The 19,246-nt window shown below is 59.2% G+C and overlaps 1 protein-coding gene across 1 annotated transcript; it reads left to right on the top strand.

Moving 5' to 3' along the window:
• The first annotated feature begins 14,681 nt into the window (after nt 1-14,681).
• NXPH3 (neurexophilin 3) lies at nt 14,682-19,006 on the top strand. Its single transcript, XM_044250536.1, has 2 exons — nt 14,682-14,846; nt 17,215-19,006. Exons 1-2 carry the CDS (start codon nt 14,793-14,795, stop codon nt 17,917-17,919), a joined length of 759 nt encoding a protein of 252 aa, XP_044106471.1. The 5' UTR covers nt 14,682-14,792; the 3' UTR covers nt 17,920-19,006.
• The last annotated feature ends 240 nt before the right edge of the window (nt 19,007-19,246 follow it).

Raw genomic sequence — 19,246 nt, 5'->3', positions numbered from 1 at the left:
GAGACACGGCCTCTAGCCTCTCCCCTCAATTCCTATGGGCCCCCGGAAGGCCCTTTCTGTCCTATTGGCCACGATGGGCCATGATGGGCTTAGGAGGGTCACTGCAGTCCCTTCTGGCCCTGTCTACACGCCGCCCCCCTTTTTAAAGTGACAGTACATCTTGGAAAACTGCAAGGTCAGGAAACCTCATGTGAGAGCCCCATGACGCGAATGAGAGGAAGGGCTCTGGCATAAGAGATCTGAGGCTGATCCTATAAAGGACTTCCGGGAAAGAAGGGATAGTACAGGTCCCCAGACAGGCCCTGTGTCACTGCTTCCCAGGGCCCCACCTAGCTGAATAGCAGGAGGGACCTGTGGCCAAGGCAACATTGGGGGAGGGGAGGATGCCTCCAGGCAGGACAGGGTCCTGGTCAGCCTGGATTCCCTTCCTGGCACTCTGATGTTTGTCCTTCAACCTTTGGCTTAATCATGCCCCTCCCCCACTGCAAGGGTCCCGCTCTCATCCGGTGGACCATACAAGGCTTCCGTCTTCAGGGCCCCAGTGGAAGGGAAGAGAACTGCCCCAGGGAGATAGGACCCAGGAGTCAGACAACCACAAACCCCAGACTCTGGAGACAGCTGGACCCCCCAACTGTGTGTGAACCTGAAACTGGATCTGGGAGGCCGAGATGGCAGTGGGCCCAGCAGTGAGTGCAATACAGGGGCCAGGACCCCCTGCCCCTCGCTGCCGCCCACCCCGCTTGTCTCTAGGCATGTACAGGGGTGTAAGGGAAGGGGGATGGGTGAAGGCCAGCTGCAGGCTGTGCACACCTGTGGGCCGATGTCTGGGTACCCGTGCTCAGGCCTGGGGGAAGGGGGTGCCCCGGTGACTTGTTCTAGGTGCTGGAGCAGGCTCCCCACGGAGACTCTGCTGGGCTTGGGCATCTGGGTGCAGGTGTGTGCACTGTGCATTTTAGGATGTGGGCCCCCAGTGAGGTGGGGAACCTGGGCCCACTGAACCCCATGAGGTTGGGCTGACTGTTCTGCATGCCCTCCCCGGGCCTGGGGTCCCCTGCACAGAAGAGGGGGGTCAGAGGGCTGTGTGATGCTTCTTCACTCCGTCTCTCTGTGCTCTAAGCTTCAGAGAAGGCCCCGGGGCCCTGGTCGCCCACCTCTACGCCTTCCGTCTGCCCTTGATCCCCGTCCTGGCGCCCAACAACTGTGTCTGACCATCGGATCCCGTCTGGGCCAGCTGTCACTGTGACATCCATTCTCCTCGGAGGGCTGGGAGCGCCCACCCAGCTCCCAAGCCCCCTCCCTCCCACCTTTCCCCCTTCCCCCTTCCCACAGCACTCCCACAGCTGGGCATCAGGCTGGGGGCACCTGGGAGCCTCCCGTGGCCGTGGAGTGTCTGGGGTTCTGAGCCTTAATCCCTGAGCTGGAAGAGACCAAGTGACAAACAGCTCTGCTCCCAGAACCCCCAGAGCCCCACTTCCCACTGCCCCTGCCCTGAGGATCCCCCCCACCCCTCAGGGCCTCAGCACTGGCAGGAAACACATCTGATCATTTGCATATCACTTACATCTGATTTACATGTGCCTCCTGGTTAGTCATTTCTAAGCAACCAGGGCTTCTGATCTCTAGGGAAGCGGAGCCTTCTCTAGAGGTTTCCTTCTCTCCACCCTCTTCCCCCATGCAGAAGCGGTCTAAGGGAGAGTCACACACACACCCATAGCCCCAGTACACCTGACACATGTGAACAAGTGCAGGACACACACGACTGAGCTTCAATGAGGGGTGGGGGCCTGCACTGTGGGCTGGCCACAAGACCCCCAAATGGGCAAGACTGCCAGGGGTCCTCACGGGAGGCAGCGCTCATCAAGCAGCTATTTTTAGGGGCACCTGGGTGGCTCAGTGGGCTAAGCCTCTGCCTTGGCTCAGTTCATGCATCCGGGCTCTCTGCTCAGCAGGGAGCCTGCTTCTTCTCCCTCTTTCTCTCCCTCTCTGACTACTTGTGATCTCTCTCTCTCTGTATGTCAAATAAATAAATAAAATCTTAAAAAAAAAAACCGAGGCTATCTTTAGTCACTTTCCCACCCGTGGGTCCCCAGGCCATTGCCGTCAGGGCCCCAGTCCTGCAGCTGGAACCTTGACCCTCCCTGAGCTATCGCTCTGCCCGCACTTTCTGGCTTAACGGGGGCCGCCCCTCCCACCCTGCCCAGACTTTTGCCCTAGTAACCCTCACCGCGGCCTCCTTGGGTGGTTCTGCCTTGGGACCGGAGTCACCCTGCTCCCCACCAAGAACACCTCCCTGCCCTCCTCCACCATAAATATGCCTCTGTGCCTCTGCTCCTGCTGTTCCTTCTCCCCAGATGCGTTCCCCCCCCCAACAGCACACACCCATGCATCTTTTAAGTCCCCCCTCAAATGTCACCTCCTGGGTGAATCAGGCAGAAGTCACCAAACCTCACCCCACAGCTCCAGAGGCCGAGCAGAGAGGGCTGGAAAGACAGGGCTGGCCTGGGCTTATCCGTATGGGGGCGGTAGAGGGCTTCGGGGCCTGCGATCTTCCGTTTGTAAGAAGGGGGCTTGCAGACTGCGTGGAGAGCACTTGGATCTGATTTAAATTTTGCTTATTTTAGGGGGAAGAGCGTGTGCACCCAGTGTCAGACAACGCTGCTTCCACCCCCTCTGCTGTGAGCCTTGGGCGAGTGTCCCAGATTCCGGCCTTGGTTTGCTAATCTGTAACATGGGCTCACTGTGGGGGGTTTTGAGGATCAAACAAGAGCTTGAACATTTAGGGTCTGAATTCTCATTTCATCAAATAGTATAGACTAATTTAGCTCCAAAGATTTTTGTTTTAAAGATTTTATTTATTTATTTGAGGGAGAAAGAGAGAGCCAGAGAGTGAGCATGAGCATGGGGAGGGGTGGAGGGAGAAGGACAAATGGACTTTCTGCTGACAGCAGGGCTCGATCCCAGGACCCCCGAGATGATGACGGGAGCCAAGGTCAGACACTTAACTGACTGAGTCACCCGGGCGCCCCTGGCTCTAAGGATCTCTGCTTACTTCTCTGTCTCCCCACTGGACTGGAAGTTCCTTCCGAGCAAAGGCTCTGTCTCCGTCTTCAGAAATGAAGATAATACCAGGACCAGCTTCGTGCCCTTACAGTGAGGGTCCGATGAGTTTACCTGGGTACTACTCACTCTCTGCTCTGATGGTTATCATTCATACTCTACCTTGTGTGACTGAAGATACTGTTACCCCTACTTTACAGGTGGGGAAAGTGAGACCAAGTGCGTAAGGCTGTCCTTGCCCAGATTTGAGGCTGGATCATCGGACAGAGTCTTCACCACGGTGCCCTCCTGCCGCTCCATCGCGGAGACAGTTCCGCCCAGGACTTGCCGATCCAGCTTCTCTACTCACGCCACATCCCTCACTGTGTCTCTAGGGCACACGGGCAGGAGGAGCTTCATCTGGACTCAGGGACCAAGGACAGTGTAGGACGGGAGCTGCCCCTTGGTCTGATTCCCAGAGCCAGCTGAGGTTCAGCCGCATCCTGAGAACTCCACGTGGAGAAGGGGACACAGGAGAGGGCCTTGGGGTGTGGGGTCTTTGTCCACACTGGCCCAGGGTGCTGATGGGTCAGCTCCTCCCCACACGTGCATTTGGCCTCCCAGTCCCGAGCGCCTGGCGAGAGAGACACTCTCTACTCCACGTGTCATATGGCTGGGGCTCCTCCCGGGAAGTTTGCCCTGGAATGTGTTTTCCTGAAGCCCCACCAGCCAGGCGTCACTCACACCACTGGACCACGACAGACCCTGGACCCATAGCTTAATGGGGGCCCCTGTCCTGCTGGGGAGTGATCCCGGGGACCACAGAGGGCCAGGGAGGCAGGGTCATGTGGGTTTCCCTTTTGGCAGCTGGGCAACGGCCAAGCCAGAGTGATTTCTCTACATCACACATCAAGTCTGGGCCTGCTCAGCCCCCGGAATCAGTGGGAGCCCCCTTTCCTTAGCTCACAGGCAGTGGGAGTCCCCCATGTTCTTCTGGGGACCTGATCTACCTATGTGCTAGCTCGGCTCCAGGGAGAGTACCGAGGTTAGCCAGAATCCCAGGAGGGACAAATGAGGCATCTGAGAGGCCGCACCACTTGCTCTGATCCTGGGACAACGCATGTCCAAGAAGCCCGCTGGGTCTGGGTTGGCAGAGCCAATGAGGCATTAAATAGGGAAGGAGGAACTTTCCTGGGACGAGATGAAGCGAGACACGGCAGTGAGAGGCCTGCAGCTCAGGGCTGATCCTGCCCACAGATGTCGGAGCTGGGGCCCAGCCAGCTCTGGATTGGAGGGTGTGTGTGGTGGGGAGACCTCCAGGAAGGGAGAGGAGACGCAGGGATTATTAGATGCAAGGGGCATGGAAGGAATGACTTCTTGAGCCCTTCAGCCTCCAGATCCAGCCTGCCCTCTGCGGCCCAGACCCAGAGAACCGGAAATCGAGTCCTGTGGACACTGGCGTGACCAGGGGAGCAGAGACAAGAATCCATGGATGGGGAGGCTGTAGACGCCAAAGCACACCCAGGGCCTCAGCCCGTAGGGAGCGGCTCTGGGTCGCGCGGAACCCGCTAGGTGCGGCGGCGCCGCAGCGCCCTCTGTTGGCCGGAGGCGGAAGCTGCCCGTTCCGAGCTCTGTTTTGGGTGGGGGGATCAGGGCTGCCGCGGGCTGGGCCCCACGACGCCAGTTCTCTGAGTCCCAGGAGTCAGCGCCATCGATGAGGCCATCCAAGCTGGGAGAACCCTGGTGACTTCTGTGTCAATCCCTATGTTATTGTTGAAAAAACTGAAGCCAGGAGAGGGGAGATGACTAGCCCCCACAGGGGCATGGGTCAGGGACTGGACTCTGGGACGAACCTTGTCTCAGGGCGTAGTGCTGAGGGATGGTCCCGGATTCCCAAGTCACCCTCACCAGCCATGCTCCCCACCAACTATCCCAAATCAACTCACCTCCAGCTGACTCTAGTCACACCTCCCAGTTCTTCCTCTGCCTCCCACCCCTTCCACCCAGACCCTCCCTATAACAATTCTAGAAATTTCCATGTCCCCAGACCCTCTTCTCTTCTCCCCAGACCCTCCATCCTCTTCAGCTGACCCCAATCCCCAGCCTCAGGAGACTCCCTGTGCCTCCGCCTCCGACACACCAAACAATTTCCCACGTGAAGCCTTCAACTTTTTTCTTATGTTTCTCCAGGAAATGAAAGCTTTAATTTATTTCTTTTCTTTTTTTCTATTAACTTTATTGGATTTTCTTTTTAGTTAGAAGCCACAGTACGACATGTTCTTTGTAACAGCTTAAATAAACCAGAGGGATCTAGAGAAAACTTTGATAATCTCCTCTCTCCCTTTCCAGCCCCACACCTCTGAGGTCACCAACATGGTTGAAAGAGTGTTGTCTTTGTTTCTCTAAGGTCATTTGCTCAACAAGTAGGAAGCAGTGAGACCCACCACAGTCCGCTGCCTGCCCTGTGAGAAACCTGGCCTCCTAGGGCAAATCAGAGAGTGATCAGGATGTCCTCTGCCCTCTCGGGGCTTTACATTCCAGTGGGGGAGGGGAGGCAATAGAGAGGGAGTGAGAATCTTCCAAATGGTGATGAACTTTCTTGTGAAGGGATTAGAGAAAGCTGTCCCTGTCTTCTGGGGAGGCAAGGGGAAATAGCAAAGTGCAACAGCGCGGTGCGGGGGGGACAGGTGTCTTGCGGGGGAACAGTGGTGGGAGACATGGCAGCTCCATTTCAGGAAAGCTTCAAGAAGGAAATGCTGCCTGAGCCAGGGAAGCCGCCACAGGGAGCAGGTGTTTGCCGGGCATCCGAGAACCAGAGGTCAGGCAGAGCGAGCGGTGTGCATAAAGGCACCAGGCCAGACAAAGCCTAGCGTGTCTGGGGAGCTGCAGGTGGCTCCAAGGCCCCAGCAAGAGGGTGAGGTGGGGAAGGAAAGGGAGAGAGCAGCTGGCCGGATAAGCGTACTGAATAGACCGCCCTTCTCTGTGCAATGCGTTGGATTACGCCCGACACCTTTTCCATGTCTACGTTCCACCTGTGCTAGCACATACTTCATATTTGTCTTTAAGTTACCTACTTCTTTTCCCTAAAATTAAATACATTTTCTAGGGGCATTTTGTATGACTCCCATAAATGGGAAAACAGTATCCCTTGCTATGGGTAAAGGAAAATAGAAGAAAAGCTGTAAAAAGAAACATTTCTGGGGCGCCTGGGTGGCTCGGTCATTAAGCCTTTGGCTTGGATCATGATCCCAGGGTCCTGGCATCAAGCCCCGTGTCAGGCTCCCTGCTCTGCGGGAAACCTGCTTCTCCCTCTCCCACTCCCCCTGCTTGTGTTCCCTCTCTCACTGTCTCTCCCTTTGTCAAACAAATAAAATCTTAAAAAAAAAAAAAGAAAAAGAAAAGAAAGACTTCTATCAAAATCAGAATTGTTCATCTGTGCTATTATAAAAAGGCATCTCCTAACCAACACAACAAACACCTCACTTCAGGACGCTCTGGAAGCCAGACCACCTGTGTTCAAATCCCAGCTCTCAAGAGTCTTTGCCTCTTTGGATCCTTGGGAAAGTCGCTTCACCTCTCGAAGCCTGTTTTCTCTTCTGCAAAATGTGGCAGTAAGAGAAACTACCTCTTTGGGTTGTGTGGTTCAATGCAAGAATTTGGATCATGTTTAGGGAGGGTTCTTGGTGTGGCTTGGCTAGTTTGGGGCTACAGCCAGACTTCCAAGGATTTGAAACAGGAGAGGCACACCAGCTCGTTAGCATCTGGGAAATCAGTCTCCCTCTGGGTAGGGAAGGGTTGTTGGGGATAGACTATTCCAGGGCTGCCCTGGCCCTGGTGAGCCACAGGAGACCCATAAATCTGCAGCACAGTGGAGAAAATTCTATTGGATCCTGGGGAGAAAGGCTCAAGGTAAAGGTTGGCACATCTGATGAGTTGGAGGCTGAGGCCCTTCGTGGAGTGGGGAACACCAGAGACCCCATGTCTGTGGGTTAGCACGTGGGGGTGTGGTTTTGCACTCCCTGAGTTGGCATAGTCTGTGAAATCCTGGAGGTGGCTGACTTCAGGCCTGGCATTCAAGACTGAGGAGGTTATTATGCCTTTGGGCTGAGGTCAGGCCCTCCTGGCCTGCAAGGGCCAAGAGCAGGCTGGTGCTGAGTTGGCAGGAAGTGGGTGTGGGCAGCTACACTCCCCTGGTTGTCCAGGACAGAACAGAGGTCAGAAAAACATCTCCAGGGGACATCCTTCATGCTGCTTCTCCAGGTCTGCTGCTGGTCCTTAGGCCTCCACGGCTGCAGACCGAGGCCCCTTTCAGGTTGCGGCCGTTCCTAGGCTCTGTCCCCACCCCAGCCCCATGCACTGTCCCCACACCACTCCCATTGAAATCTGGGGGCACAGAGGGGAACCGTGATTACCCCAAATGATGTGGAGGGAGAAAACTAGGGAAGCCTTCCTCCGAACTCTCTAGTGTTAGGTCAGGCTCTTACCCCAATCCCCTGCCCCATCTCTGATTTAGTTTACATGGAAGACCCCAGATTCCATCTCTCTAACAGAAACCCAGGCCTATGCTGCCCCCAGGAAGCTCTTCTACATTCTGGATCCTCTGACAGTGCCTGCACCCCCAACCCCAGTCCACCAGCTCCCACCCAAGAGCTTCTCAGCCGGGACTCCTTGCAGGGCGGAGGTCGCGGTTGTCCCTCCCTCTGCCGCCAGGCGTCACCACAGGCCTGGAAATGGAAGGAGCAGCCCGGTGTGTCCGGACGCCCTGACGACTACTGGCCGGTGAGGGGCAGAAGAGCCCCAACAGCCGTTTCGGGTGGAGGGGGAGGGCCCGGGAAGCTCCCCGACTTCCGGAAGTGACTGCCACTTGGCGCTCTGGCCCCATTGTCTGTGGGGGTGTCCAGGGGGCGCGCACCCCTGTATTCCAGCCTGTGTGGCCGGGACTCAGGAGGCAAATCCCGTCTAGAGCTGCGGGAGAACGTGCGGGTCCTGGGGTGCCCTGCCTCTTTGCCCACCTCGCGCCTTTCCGTGAAAAGGAAGCGGGAACTTCTCACTGCAGGTGTTATATTGACCCGTTTCATAAATTCAAAACCCAAGGCGCATTTCTGGGCACCAAGTCATGCGAAGCACCTCTCCCCCTGGCAGCTGAGGCTGACCTCCCCCACGGAACTGCCCCCATCCCACGCCCTGCGCCCCAGCTCCCGGCGTTTGAAAATCCGTGGTTGAACAAGTAACTGAGCGCGCAGGTACCAGCCAGCATTTATTGAGCACTTACTATGCGCCAGATGTTGTCCTCAACAACCTCTTACAGATAGTGTTACTGTCCCCACGAGGCAACTGAAGCACAGACTGGTGAAGTCATTTGCCCAAGCCCAAGCGGTCCCAGGGCTGGGACCCCCGCCATCTGGCCGAAGACCGCGTTGCGTAACAACGCCTCTGAGTAGCACTCACCATGGGTTGTTTTAAGAGGTCTTTAGCTGGGCCTCTGGCGGGCGGGGAGGTGTGCGCATCAGCAGGGGCTGGGTGGGAGGGGTCCGGCCGTTGGGCGCTGCCGGCGGAGGTCCTCGCCTTCCCCGGGAGCTCCAAGCGCCCACCAGGTGGCGCGCTGACCCCACGCGTCTCCGCCGCGCCACGCCACGCCCGCGCCATCTCTCCATCGCCCCCTGCGGGAGGTGGTGTTGACCACAGCGACCCGGGTCCGGCCGACAGGTGGCGGACAGGTGACCGGGTGCCAGGTGTCGGCTCCCTGCCAGGTGTCCTGCAGTTTAGCGACCCAGCTCTGGCCTTGTTTTCTCCCCCTTGCTCCTCACCTTTGAAGATACTGAGATGTAACAGCAAGGAACATAGCCAGATGCCTTTTTTTTTTTTTTTTTTTTAGTGCTTCTCTGTTAACAAAGCCCTCTCCACTAGCTCAGTTCTGACTAAAGACCAGGGGGTGGTACTATGAGTCCAGCAGAGAGCCAGATGCTCTTACACTCAACAGTCTCCACTCCAAGAGATGGGCACTAGGATCCCCCTTAACAGGGAAGCTGAGGCCCAAAGAAGTGGAGAGATTCACCCAAGATCACCCCAACAGCCAATTTCAGAGATGCGCCCTGATCCAGGCCTGCTGGATGCCATGTGTTCACCCTCACCCCTCTCAGAGAGCACATGTGGGAGCCTTGACAGCAAGAAGAAGGTCCCTCTTGGCTGGCGACATCCTGTGAGAGGCAGGGGTGTAGATGAAATGACAGCTCAAAGCTTGAAGCGTGCAGGCTTGGGATGTGAGTAGGCACCTCCCCTCAGAGCTCTCAGGCCAGGGGGTCTCCTACTTGCTTCTTTGGCTCCTTTGCCCCTCCCCTGTCCCCCTGCCCCCCACGTCCCGCCACTCCCTCCTCCATGACCAGCCGGCCCCTGGCAGCCACATTTTGGACCCTTGCGTTCTGTTCTGTGCAAGCTCCTCCCAGTCTCACCTCTGATGACGCTCTGGGTTCCCACACCTCCCAGTCTGGTCCCTCTAGGGGTCCTGCCCTCTTCCCCCATCCATTCCCTGCCACTGAACACCCCATAGCACGGGATACTCCCCCTGTCGAGGATGGGACTGCCTCTCCTCCAGAAAACCTGATCTTAGTCCCGTCCTTCAGACCAGAAAGCCGGGGGTATCTTTGCCTCCTCAATCCCATGTCCTGAAGTCAAGCTCTTCTCCACCGCACCCCTTAAACATCATTTAAGGCCATCCCATCCATCCCATATCCCTGCCCTAAATCAGCCCACCCTCACCTCCCAGCCTGCAGTTGACCTCCTCCCAAATCCACCCTCCACACTGCTGTCAGAGTGATCTTTCTAGCGACTGTTACTGAGTGCAGATCTGACCCCCGTTTAAAACTCGTTATCAACCCAAACCACCTGAATCACAGGATGAAACCCAAGACCTTTCTTTAACTGGACCCCTAAAGCCCTGGGCCATCCAGTCCCATCAACACTGCTGGCTCTCTTCTTCCCTCTCCCCTCCTGGGCTATACTTTGAGGCGCTGGACTCTTCCTCCTACCGGGGGTCCCAGCATACCCTGTTCCTTCTGCCTGGAAGCACCCTCTCCTGCTGTGTGGCAGCCCAGGCCTTCTGGCCGTTGGGTCCCAGCTACACCGGCAGCTCTCACAGCACCTAACCCCCCGCCACCGCCCCGGGCCCTCTTGAGCTTCCCACTCGCTCAGAACCTGCTGTCCTGCCCTCACACCGCTTGCCACCGCTTAGAGCTCATGCTTCTGTGTGCTCGGCTGGTTCGTCTCTGCCTCTGTCAGAGCCCAAATTCTGCGTGCCCATAAGGACCGCCGATCACAGCTGTACCCCCACACCCAGCCCAGGGCCCGACATAAAAGTCGAGGCCCAATGCCTATTTGTGGAACAAATCATCCTTTCATCTCGGCCTCTCAGAACCCCACTCCCATTGCTCTCATGTCTGGCCTTTGCAGTTGCTTCCTCTTCCGGAAAGGTTCCTTCCTTCCCCTCCCACCTGGGCCGATCCTCATATCACAGGACCAGTTTCTCGGCCAGGAGTCCCTGGCCCCCTCATTTGAATTAGGATTTCCCTCTGGGCTCCCTGAGTCCCCTGTACATAGCACCCATGACAACACCGTCACCTGGCAAATGGCCAGGTAAATATGAGCGATTGTTGCTGGTCATGATCTGTGGCTATCTCCCCAGCCTGCCCCCAGACCTCTTGGCTCCAGCTGGCTCAAGGGCATCCAATCTCTGCCTTTCAAAGCATCAGGAACCCCATTTCCCATCCATTCGATACGCACTGATCAGGGACAGCCTGTGCTGTTTGCTTTCTGACAGCAACGGGGGGTGGGCAGGAGGAGGAAAGGGAGGCAGACATGATCCTGCCCTGGGAGAGGCAGAAGCAGGTGCAAACGGAGGAGCTAAGTCAATGCCAACGGCACCCGGTGTGCCCACGGAGGCACCAAGGAGGCTGGGGGCCAGGGGAGCGGGGCTTATGCACTGAGTTCTGCCCCTTCACTGAGCAGCTGCCCTCTGCCCCCAGGCATGGTAGGGGAGGAGCCATGGGGACATGGAGAAGTTAGCCATGCTGGCCACCCTCCCCTGGGAGCAGCTAGAGGGACCAAGGTGGGGTACAGCTAGCTACAAAGGGATTTCAGCCCAACCCGGTAGTTACTTTTCTGTCTCTCTGTGGCCGGGCTGCTCGTCCTCCCCTCTTTCCTGACACTCCCCACACACCAGGGTTTATCAGAGTGAAGTTCAGAGGCAACCTCCATTGACGTCACCTGGGATGGGTGGGGGCGGGGGTGCAGGGGCTTATGATATTGGGCTCCGGTCTCCTGAAAAGCTCCCTGGGGTGGGATCCTGGAATCTGCATGTGTTGTAAGAACCCCATTCTGCTTGGCACACTCAGTTGTGAGAGCCCCGCCGCAACCCTGGCATCCAGGACCAGCCTGCCTGCCCTCCTTGCCCCTGGCATGCAGTTCCTCGCTGGGGTCCTTTGGGGGCTGCTCTTCCTCTGCCCATCCCTTTAATGCCAGGGTGCCCAGGGCTCCCCCGTCCAAGCCCCTCGCTCCCTTTGTATATCCACCCCTCCTGCACCCCAGGCTAGACTTTATTCCGCCCTTGCATGGCCGGCAGTATCCAGATTTGACCTGACCAAAGCTGACCCCATCATCCTTTCCCCAGAACCCGCCTTCTTCCGCCCCAACCCCGCCTTTGGTGCTCACCTCAGCAAGCGTCCTGCCTTGTTGCCCACACCAGAAACTTGGGGATCATACTCAACTCCTTTCCTCCCTTCCTCTCTCATCCCAGCAACAATCACCTCCTGATTATTTCACCTCCAAAAGATGTTCTTGGCATCCCCCCTCTTTCCCCAGACCCTTTCCTCCATCCCTTAACTGGTTCCTACCCCTTCCCTCCCTCTAGTCTCTCCTCTTTCCAGTGTGTTCCCCAAAGGCTTTCCAAAATGCAATCTGACTAAAATCACCAGCCCCCTGAAAACCCTTCAAAGGTCCCAGCCCATGACCCAACACATGAGAGCCTCCCGCTCCAGCCTCTTCTCCCCACCTCACTCCCCTCTGTGCTCCAGGGAGAGCACATGGCTTCTGCTTCCAGCCTTCTACCTCTGACCAGTCAGTGGCCTCTGCCAGGAAGGGGCCTTGCTGGGCTGACTCTTCCTCACATCCTCGGCATCACCTCCTCCAGGAGGCCATCCTTGATTCTCCCGGACCCTGCCCGCACTGTACCTGGTGCATCCATAATGCCTGTTACAGGGATCCTGCTGTTCCACTTGCCACACTGAATTATAATCATTGATTTCCATGTCTCAGATGCACACCAGCCAGTGAGATCCTTGAGGGCAGGGAGGGTGGGTGTCCCATCTGCCTGTGTATCCCAGACCCTGGCCTCGGGAACCTCACACTGAGGACAGGCTCAGCTAGTGCTCCAGAGTTGAATGCAGAGGGGGGAACTCGAAGGAAGTGAGAGCCGGAAACGGCCAAGAGGGCAGGGAGGGCAAGCCTGGCAGGAGGCACAGCCAGAGCAAATGTGTGGGAAGTAGAAAAGCGAGAACTTCCCTTTATTGCACTCCCACGACTGCCCGCCAGCCATTGTGCCTGAGCTTTGTTTGCACATTTTGTCTCTTTTAGTTCTTGCAACAACAGATCAGGAAACTGGCATCAGAGAACCAAAGCAACCTGCCCAAGGTCACACAGCCGAGCCTGGAGAGGAATCCAGGAATTGTCTGGCCTGAAAACCTGTGCTCGTTCCCCTGAGCCACACTGCTCTCCTGGGGCTAGGACCTTCTGGGGATGGACAGGGAGTGGGCCCCACTATGCCTGTGCCTGGCTGAACGCTGGAACCAGCTGCCCACGCTCAGGCCGACAGCTTCTCCCTCCCAGCCGGACCGGAGGCTCAGAGGCCAGACCAAGATTTATCTGCTCCCTCTTCCCCTGACTTTGGGGGTCGTTGATGGACATGCACACACACACAAACACACAGACTCCACCAGGGAAGGGCTGCTGCATCCTGGTACTTCCCAGAGTGCCTGGGGGAACGCAGGGGGCTCTGTGACGCTGTCTGGGTTCTGCAGAATCTGTCTCCCTCATCGCACTTGGCCCAGGCTGATATTAAGATTCATCTGCATTCCCCGCGCACCCGCCTGGCAGATGGTGGGGGAGGAGGCTGGGTGCGTGCTGGGGGCTGCAGCCAGAGACCAAGCTGGGCCTGGAGGGCCACAGAGCACAGTGCCCACCCGGCGTGTTCCCTGGGCCCTGGCCCAAGCTGGGGCCCACTCCAGCTGCTGGGGTACCTCCTCACCCTCCCAGACTCTAAGGGGTGCTAGGACTTGACCTTTGCTTTTCCTAAGGACTTTAAAGGGGTTCTGGAATTCCAGCAAGGAAATACGGGTTATGAGTGGGATGATGGAGGATGGGACGCACCTTTGGGGATTTCGGATCAGGTTCCTACTCTTCCTCCTTGCCCTGGAGGTTGGCAGAGAGGTCAGAGAGGATGAAGGACCCCGCTGGGATAGGAGCACCATGTCCCAGCCCGGTCACTCCCTGAGTTACAGGGAGGGGAAGTAGTGAAGATTGCGGACACAGCTCCCAAGGAGACCTTGCCTGCCTGTCCTCAGCTTCTTGGGATGCTTACCTCTAACCCCAGCCCCAGAATTCCGCCTGGCCCCTAGTGACCTTTTCAGCCCAGGACTCTGGACAAAAGTTTCCTGTCACAATAACTGGACAGGGTGTGCGGGGGTGGGGGGTGGTTATCCGAGACCCTCTGAGTAAAGCAGAAGAGGAAAAAACTGACATTGTAACAAGGGAGTAGAAGCTAGACATCTAGAAGAACTTCCTCAGCACAGAAACAAGTCCTGCAGAAACAAAGTGACTTTCAGCTATGGGGATAGGCTCCTCGTTATTGATGTTCTTTATTGGCTGTAGGAATGGGTTTGGAAAAAATAACCTTTCCCAAGTCCAGGTCTCCTGGGGCTCGGGGAGAACAGCGGATTCCCACTGCCCGCTGCAGAGGAACGGGCGCCTTGCCAGAGGGATGGAAAGGGCAGGGTCCCCATCCCAGGGCCACCACCCTCTCCTCTCCTGGCCGAGAGTTCCTCCGCCCCCGCGTCCTGCCCCCTTCGTCCTAGGTCCCCGGGCTGCGGGCCGGCAGGGGAGGAGTTAACTCCGGAGGTACCGGTTGGGCTCACCGTACCTGCCGCCGCCGCCGCCGCCGCCGCCGCGGGTGGGAGGGACGAGGACGCGGGAGCCGCCTGGGCGCCAGGAGCGCTCCAGTCTGGCAGGGTGCTGCGCCGGGAGCGGGCGGCGGGGCTCCGCGCGGCTAGGGGCTTCCGCCAGGGGGCGCGCCGCGACGGGGCGGGAGGGGCCGTCTGGTCTGGGGAATTAGCTCCAGGGACGGGCGCGCGCGCGGGTCCCCAGCACATCTGGGCGAGAGCGGCGCCGCTGGACCGAGGGGGGCGCCTAGCGCAGATCTGGAGCGGCAGAGGCACCGCGCGACTGGGGCCCTTCGAGGCGTTCGGGGCGCACATCTGGGACCTCGAGAAGGGGCCGCGCCGCGAACAGCTGGGCCGGGAGAGGGGGGCGGCGGCCACACAGCTGGACCGGAGGGGGCGGGGTCGGTCCCGGGCGCCCGGCAGAGGGGAGGGCCGCGAGCCGCTGGGGACTGGAGCATGGGACGGCGCGCCTGAAGGAGCAGGGGCGAGGCAGGGGCCTGGGAGCCCGGCAGCAAAAGAGGAGAGCGAGGGGCCCGAGAGCAAAGGAGGAAAATGCAACTGACTCGCTGCTGCTTCGTGTTCCTAGTGCAGGGAAGCCTCTATCTGGTGAGTGGCCCGCGGGGAGCTGCGCGGAGGGGCGGGGGCCCGGAGGACGGGGGAGAGCCCGGAAACTTTCTCCCTTCCCCACGACATCCCCGGGATGGAGGGGGAAGCCCGGAGGCCGGGGGAGAGGGCGGGTCCGAGGACCGAGACTGGCCCGCAAGGGTTAATAGGGGCGGGGAGAGGGTGCGCGGCTGGCCCACCCACTCGGCCGCCGGCGGCGGGAGGTGCGACCAGCACGAGGGAAAAGGCCAGCAGCGGGGCGCCAAGGTTTCCTCGACCCCGTCCCGGCACCCCGGGACGCGCGGAAGGGAAATGGAGGTGGGCGGCGGAGCTGACCACCTGCCGGGTCTGGGGCCCTGGGCTCTTCTCTGACCTCGGGGACCCCGAGGGCCCGGGACCTGGGTCCCCCGGCGCGCAGAGCCTGTCCAGGCAGGGGGCGGCCCCCCGCTGCGCCCGCTCTAGCCTTCCCTCCCGCTCCCTCCCTCCCCGCCTGTTGTTTTCCTCTCCTTTCCCGGCTGCGCGCAGCCGGAGCCCCACAGGACCTGGGCAGGCGGCTCCCGCCCCGGGCGCCCGCGGCAGCTGAGCGGAGCGCCCCAGAGCCCGCTCCCCGAACGCTCGCTCGCCGCGTCCCTGACGCCCGGGACGCCCGGGAGTCCCACCCCGGGCCCCCGCCCCCAGTCCTGCCGTAGGGAAGCCTCGGCCCCACATCTGGACCTGCCCTTTCCTCAAAACAATAACAACCCCCCCACCGTGCCACCTCCCCTTTGCCACAGTGTGGAAGCACCCTTTCCTTCTATCCGCACCTGCGGCCCTTCTCCCCACCCTCCAGCCATTGAGCGGCGACCCCCGGGGGCCAAGTAACGGGGCTGCAGCCTGGGGCCCTCCTGGCTGTCCCTCTGCCCTACCCCTGGGGCCTAGCGGGTAGGGTCATTTGGCACACCTCTGCGGGCATAGCTGAGGCCAGAACGGGGGAGGGGGGGAGGGAGGGAGCTTGGAGACCCAGGGGTCCCTTTGGAGCCCTCCAGAGACCAGCCCTCCGGGCCTCCCTCATCCTCACCCCAGGGGCCACCGGGAAACCCAAACACTGCCCAGCTGTGAGCTGGAGCCCCTAGCGCTGGAAAGACAGACACGCAGGGCGAGTACTCTAGAAGCTGAGTAAGCACACTCCCGCCGCTGCCCTTAGGAGACCTCATCTACTCCCTGATGCCCTCCTGAGCCACTGGGTGTCAGAGCTGGGTCACACTGTCCGGCTGGCCTGCCCTACAGCCCCTCCAGGAGGCCTTCCCAGGTGCTGCCTGTTGCCATAGCCCATCCGGCATTGGCTGGCCAAGGCTTAGCAGTTTGGCACAAGAGTCCCAGTGGGCCTGGGCTTGAGTAGAACCTCCATAAATGACCCTATCTGGTCCCTGAGGCCAGGAGGGAGCCGTGGAATGAAAGGGCTGACCCTGCGTGCTTCAGCCTTGTAGGGATGTCACCTTTGAATCCTGGTGTCCTCATCTGTAGAATGGGCATAAGAACTCCTGCCTTGGGGAGCAATAGGGTCCCCGCACGTCCTCATGGGTGATCCCCTGAGTTTTTGACCTTCCCTATCTTGGCCTTCCTGGCGGTGGAGTTCACTCTAGGGCTCCTCCTAGTCCTCCTGTCCAAACTTAAACTGCATTTGTACATGACCAGAAATGTCACTGCTTTCTTATTCTGTTGTCTGTTGGTCTCTTAGCCTCCGAGGACAAAATATCCTAGGGTGTAAGGGTGGTGATGTCTCATCCGACAGAAAATGACATGCCAAAAAGCAGGGGCTGCACCTCTCCTGCCAACCCGGGGTCTCTCCCAGCGTAGGGGTGGAGCTTTCCTATTCAACTCAGGGCTCCTTCAGGGCAGTGGCTATGCCTTCCCATCACCTTGTGAATTTCTCAGAGGCAGGGAATTTCCTCTGTGAAATTGTGACCTTATAACCAACCTCTCCTGTAAGACCGGAGGCTCCGGCAGCACAAGGCTATGCCTCTGACAGGTGAGGACTCTCCCAGGATCAGGAGCTGGGCCTCCCCCATCACACTGGAAACTCCCTAGGGGCAGGGACTGTGTCCTCTTGTCAGCTGGAGGGAATTCTTGATCATCTTTCCAGACTTAGAGTAGTGGCCAAAGGCAGGATGGTGGGAGGGACGGGGTGGGGGTGACCTGAATGTCAGCAGGGGATCTGGGGCCGTGACACAAGGCAGAGTGTACACTCAACCCCTAGCGAAAGTGGGTGATGTGTAGGGGTCCCTCAACCTCAGGTCAGTGGAAGGGACAGGCTGTTGGTGGGGCACAGGGACAAGAATTCCTGGGTCCTCTGGGGACGGGGGTCTCATTCTCCTCCCAACTCCCTCCACAGGTCATCTGTGGCCTGGATGATGGCCCTCCTGGCTCAGAGGACCCTGAGCGCGATGACCATGAGAGCCAGCCCCGGCCTCGGATGCCTCGGAAGCGGGGCCACATCTCACCTAAGTCCCGTCCCATGGCCAACTCCACTCTGCTAGGGCTGCTGGCTCCGCCTGGGGAGGCATGGGGCATCCTTGGGCAGGCCCCCAACCGCCCAAACCACAGCCCCCCACCTTCAGCCAAGGTGAAGAAAATCTTCGGCTGGGGTGACTTCTACTCCAACATCAAGACCGTGGCCCTGAACCTGCTCGTCACGGGGAAGATCGTGGACCATGGCAACGGGACCTTCAGCGTCCACTTCCGACACAATGCCACCGGCCAAGGCAACATCTCCATCAGCCTCGTGCCCCCCAGTAAAGCTGTAGAATTTCACCAGGAGCAACAGATCTTCATCGAAGCCAAGGCCTCCAAAATCTTCAACTGCCGAATGGAGTGGGAGAAGGTGGAACGGGGCCGCCGGACCTCGCTCTGCACCCACGACCCGGCCAAGACCTGCTCCCGAGACCACGCTCAGAGCTCCGCCACCTGGAGCTGTTCCCAGCCCTTCAAAGTCGTCTGTGTCTACATCGCCTTCTACAGCACAGACTACAGGCTGGTCCAGAAGGTGTGCCCGGATTACAACTACCACAGCGATACTCCCTATTACCCCTCGGGGTGACCCTGGGCAGGCCACAGAGGCCAGGCCAGGGCTGGAAGGACAGGCCTGCCCATGGAGGAGGCCATCTGGCTGGATACTGGGCAGGGAAGGGAAGGGATCTCAGGCAGGGACGGGGTGGGGTGGAGAGGCGGAGATACCGAGTGGGGACAGGGCCAAGTCTCCAGTGGTGGCAGGGAAGGGGTCCCAAGCACTGGCCCAGCTGTGGTTGTGGAGCGACTGGGACATGGGAGCGCTGGAGGAGGAGCGGGTTCTCTGGGCAGCCCCGTGGGGCTTCCCCACTGCACAGCAAGAAGATGCTGGGTCCGGGAGGCTTCCGGGGAAGGCAGACCAGTGTGGCCCCAGGATAGGGCTGGAGAGGAGCCCAAAGCCTGATCTCCCTCCTCACTGTCCTGAGGAAGAGCAGCAACAAGGAGGGGGCATTTCATCAGCGTGGAAACAAGTAGGCCACAAAGGACAGAAGAGATGGGGCAGCCTGCGAGCCAGCTCTGGGAGGGGAGAGGGCCGGGGGGGGCAGGAGGAACTCTCGTGCTCTAATGGAGGGGACCCCCCAGCCCCATAAACCCATGTCCTGGACTGTGGACTGAACTTAGCTTGAGGCTCAAGCGGTGACCCTTGAAGTCTTTTTGATGTCTTGACAAGTAGACCCTCTGATCCCAGCCAGGCCATCCCTTTCCGAAATTCCCTCTCCTGCCGCGGCTGTGTCCTCCCTCACTCCCGCCCCGCCTTCTGCTGATGGGACACCCATCCTTAAGCTGAGACAGAGGGTGACCGTGGTTCTCCCAACACTAGGGCCACAGATGGAAGCCCGCCCTTGTGCTGTGTCCCTCTGCCACCCCACCCCCTGCCGGCTCCTCTGGGAGTGTCCTTGTCCAGCCCGCCAGCCTGGGACTCCCCTGGATAGGGTCGGCACCTCCCCCTCTTGACCTGTGGGGCTGGGGGGCGCCAGACTGTCAAGGGCGTGCTGGACCTGTTCCATGGTGTCTGTCTGTGGGTTGGGGAGGGGCGGGCGGGGTGTGGAATCACCTGATTGTCAATTTCTGTGTGCCGAGTCTTGTTCTGGAGCCGGGAATAAAGCTTTCCCAAGGCATTGGATTCTGAATTGTCCAGGGAGGGAAAGGGCCCCAGGTGTCCCACCAACCAGCCAGCCTCACTCAGAGGGCAGCGGGATGAGTCCTGGAGACCAGAGCTGGGGGCGCTTTGCTGGAGCTGTCGCTCCCTGAGGGCTCAGAGCTTCCCTCTCCAGCCCCTTTTCTGGAGCTGTCGGGAAGGCTGGGCCAACACCCCCTGGTGCTCCTGGGGGGCGGGGGTGGCAGCCGCAAAGCCACTT

This window comes from Neovison vison, chromosome 5 (genome assembly GCF_020171115.1).
Source record: "Neovison vison isolate M4711 chromosome 5, ASM_NN_V1, whole genome shotgun sequence".
In the NCBI taxonomy this organism is placed as follows: Eukaryota; Metazoa; Chordata; class Mammalia; order Carnivora; family Mustelidae; genus Neogale; species Neogale vison.
The sequence above is the reverse complement of the archived record's forward strand: the minus strand, read 5'-3'. Positions and strand labels throughout refer to the sequence as shown.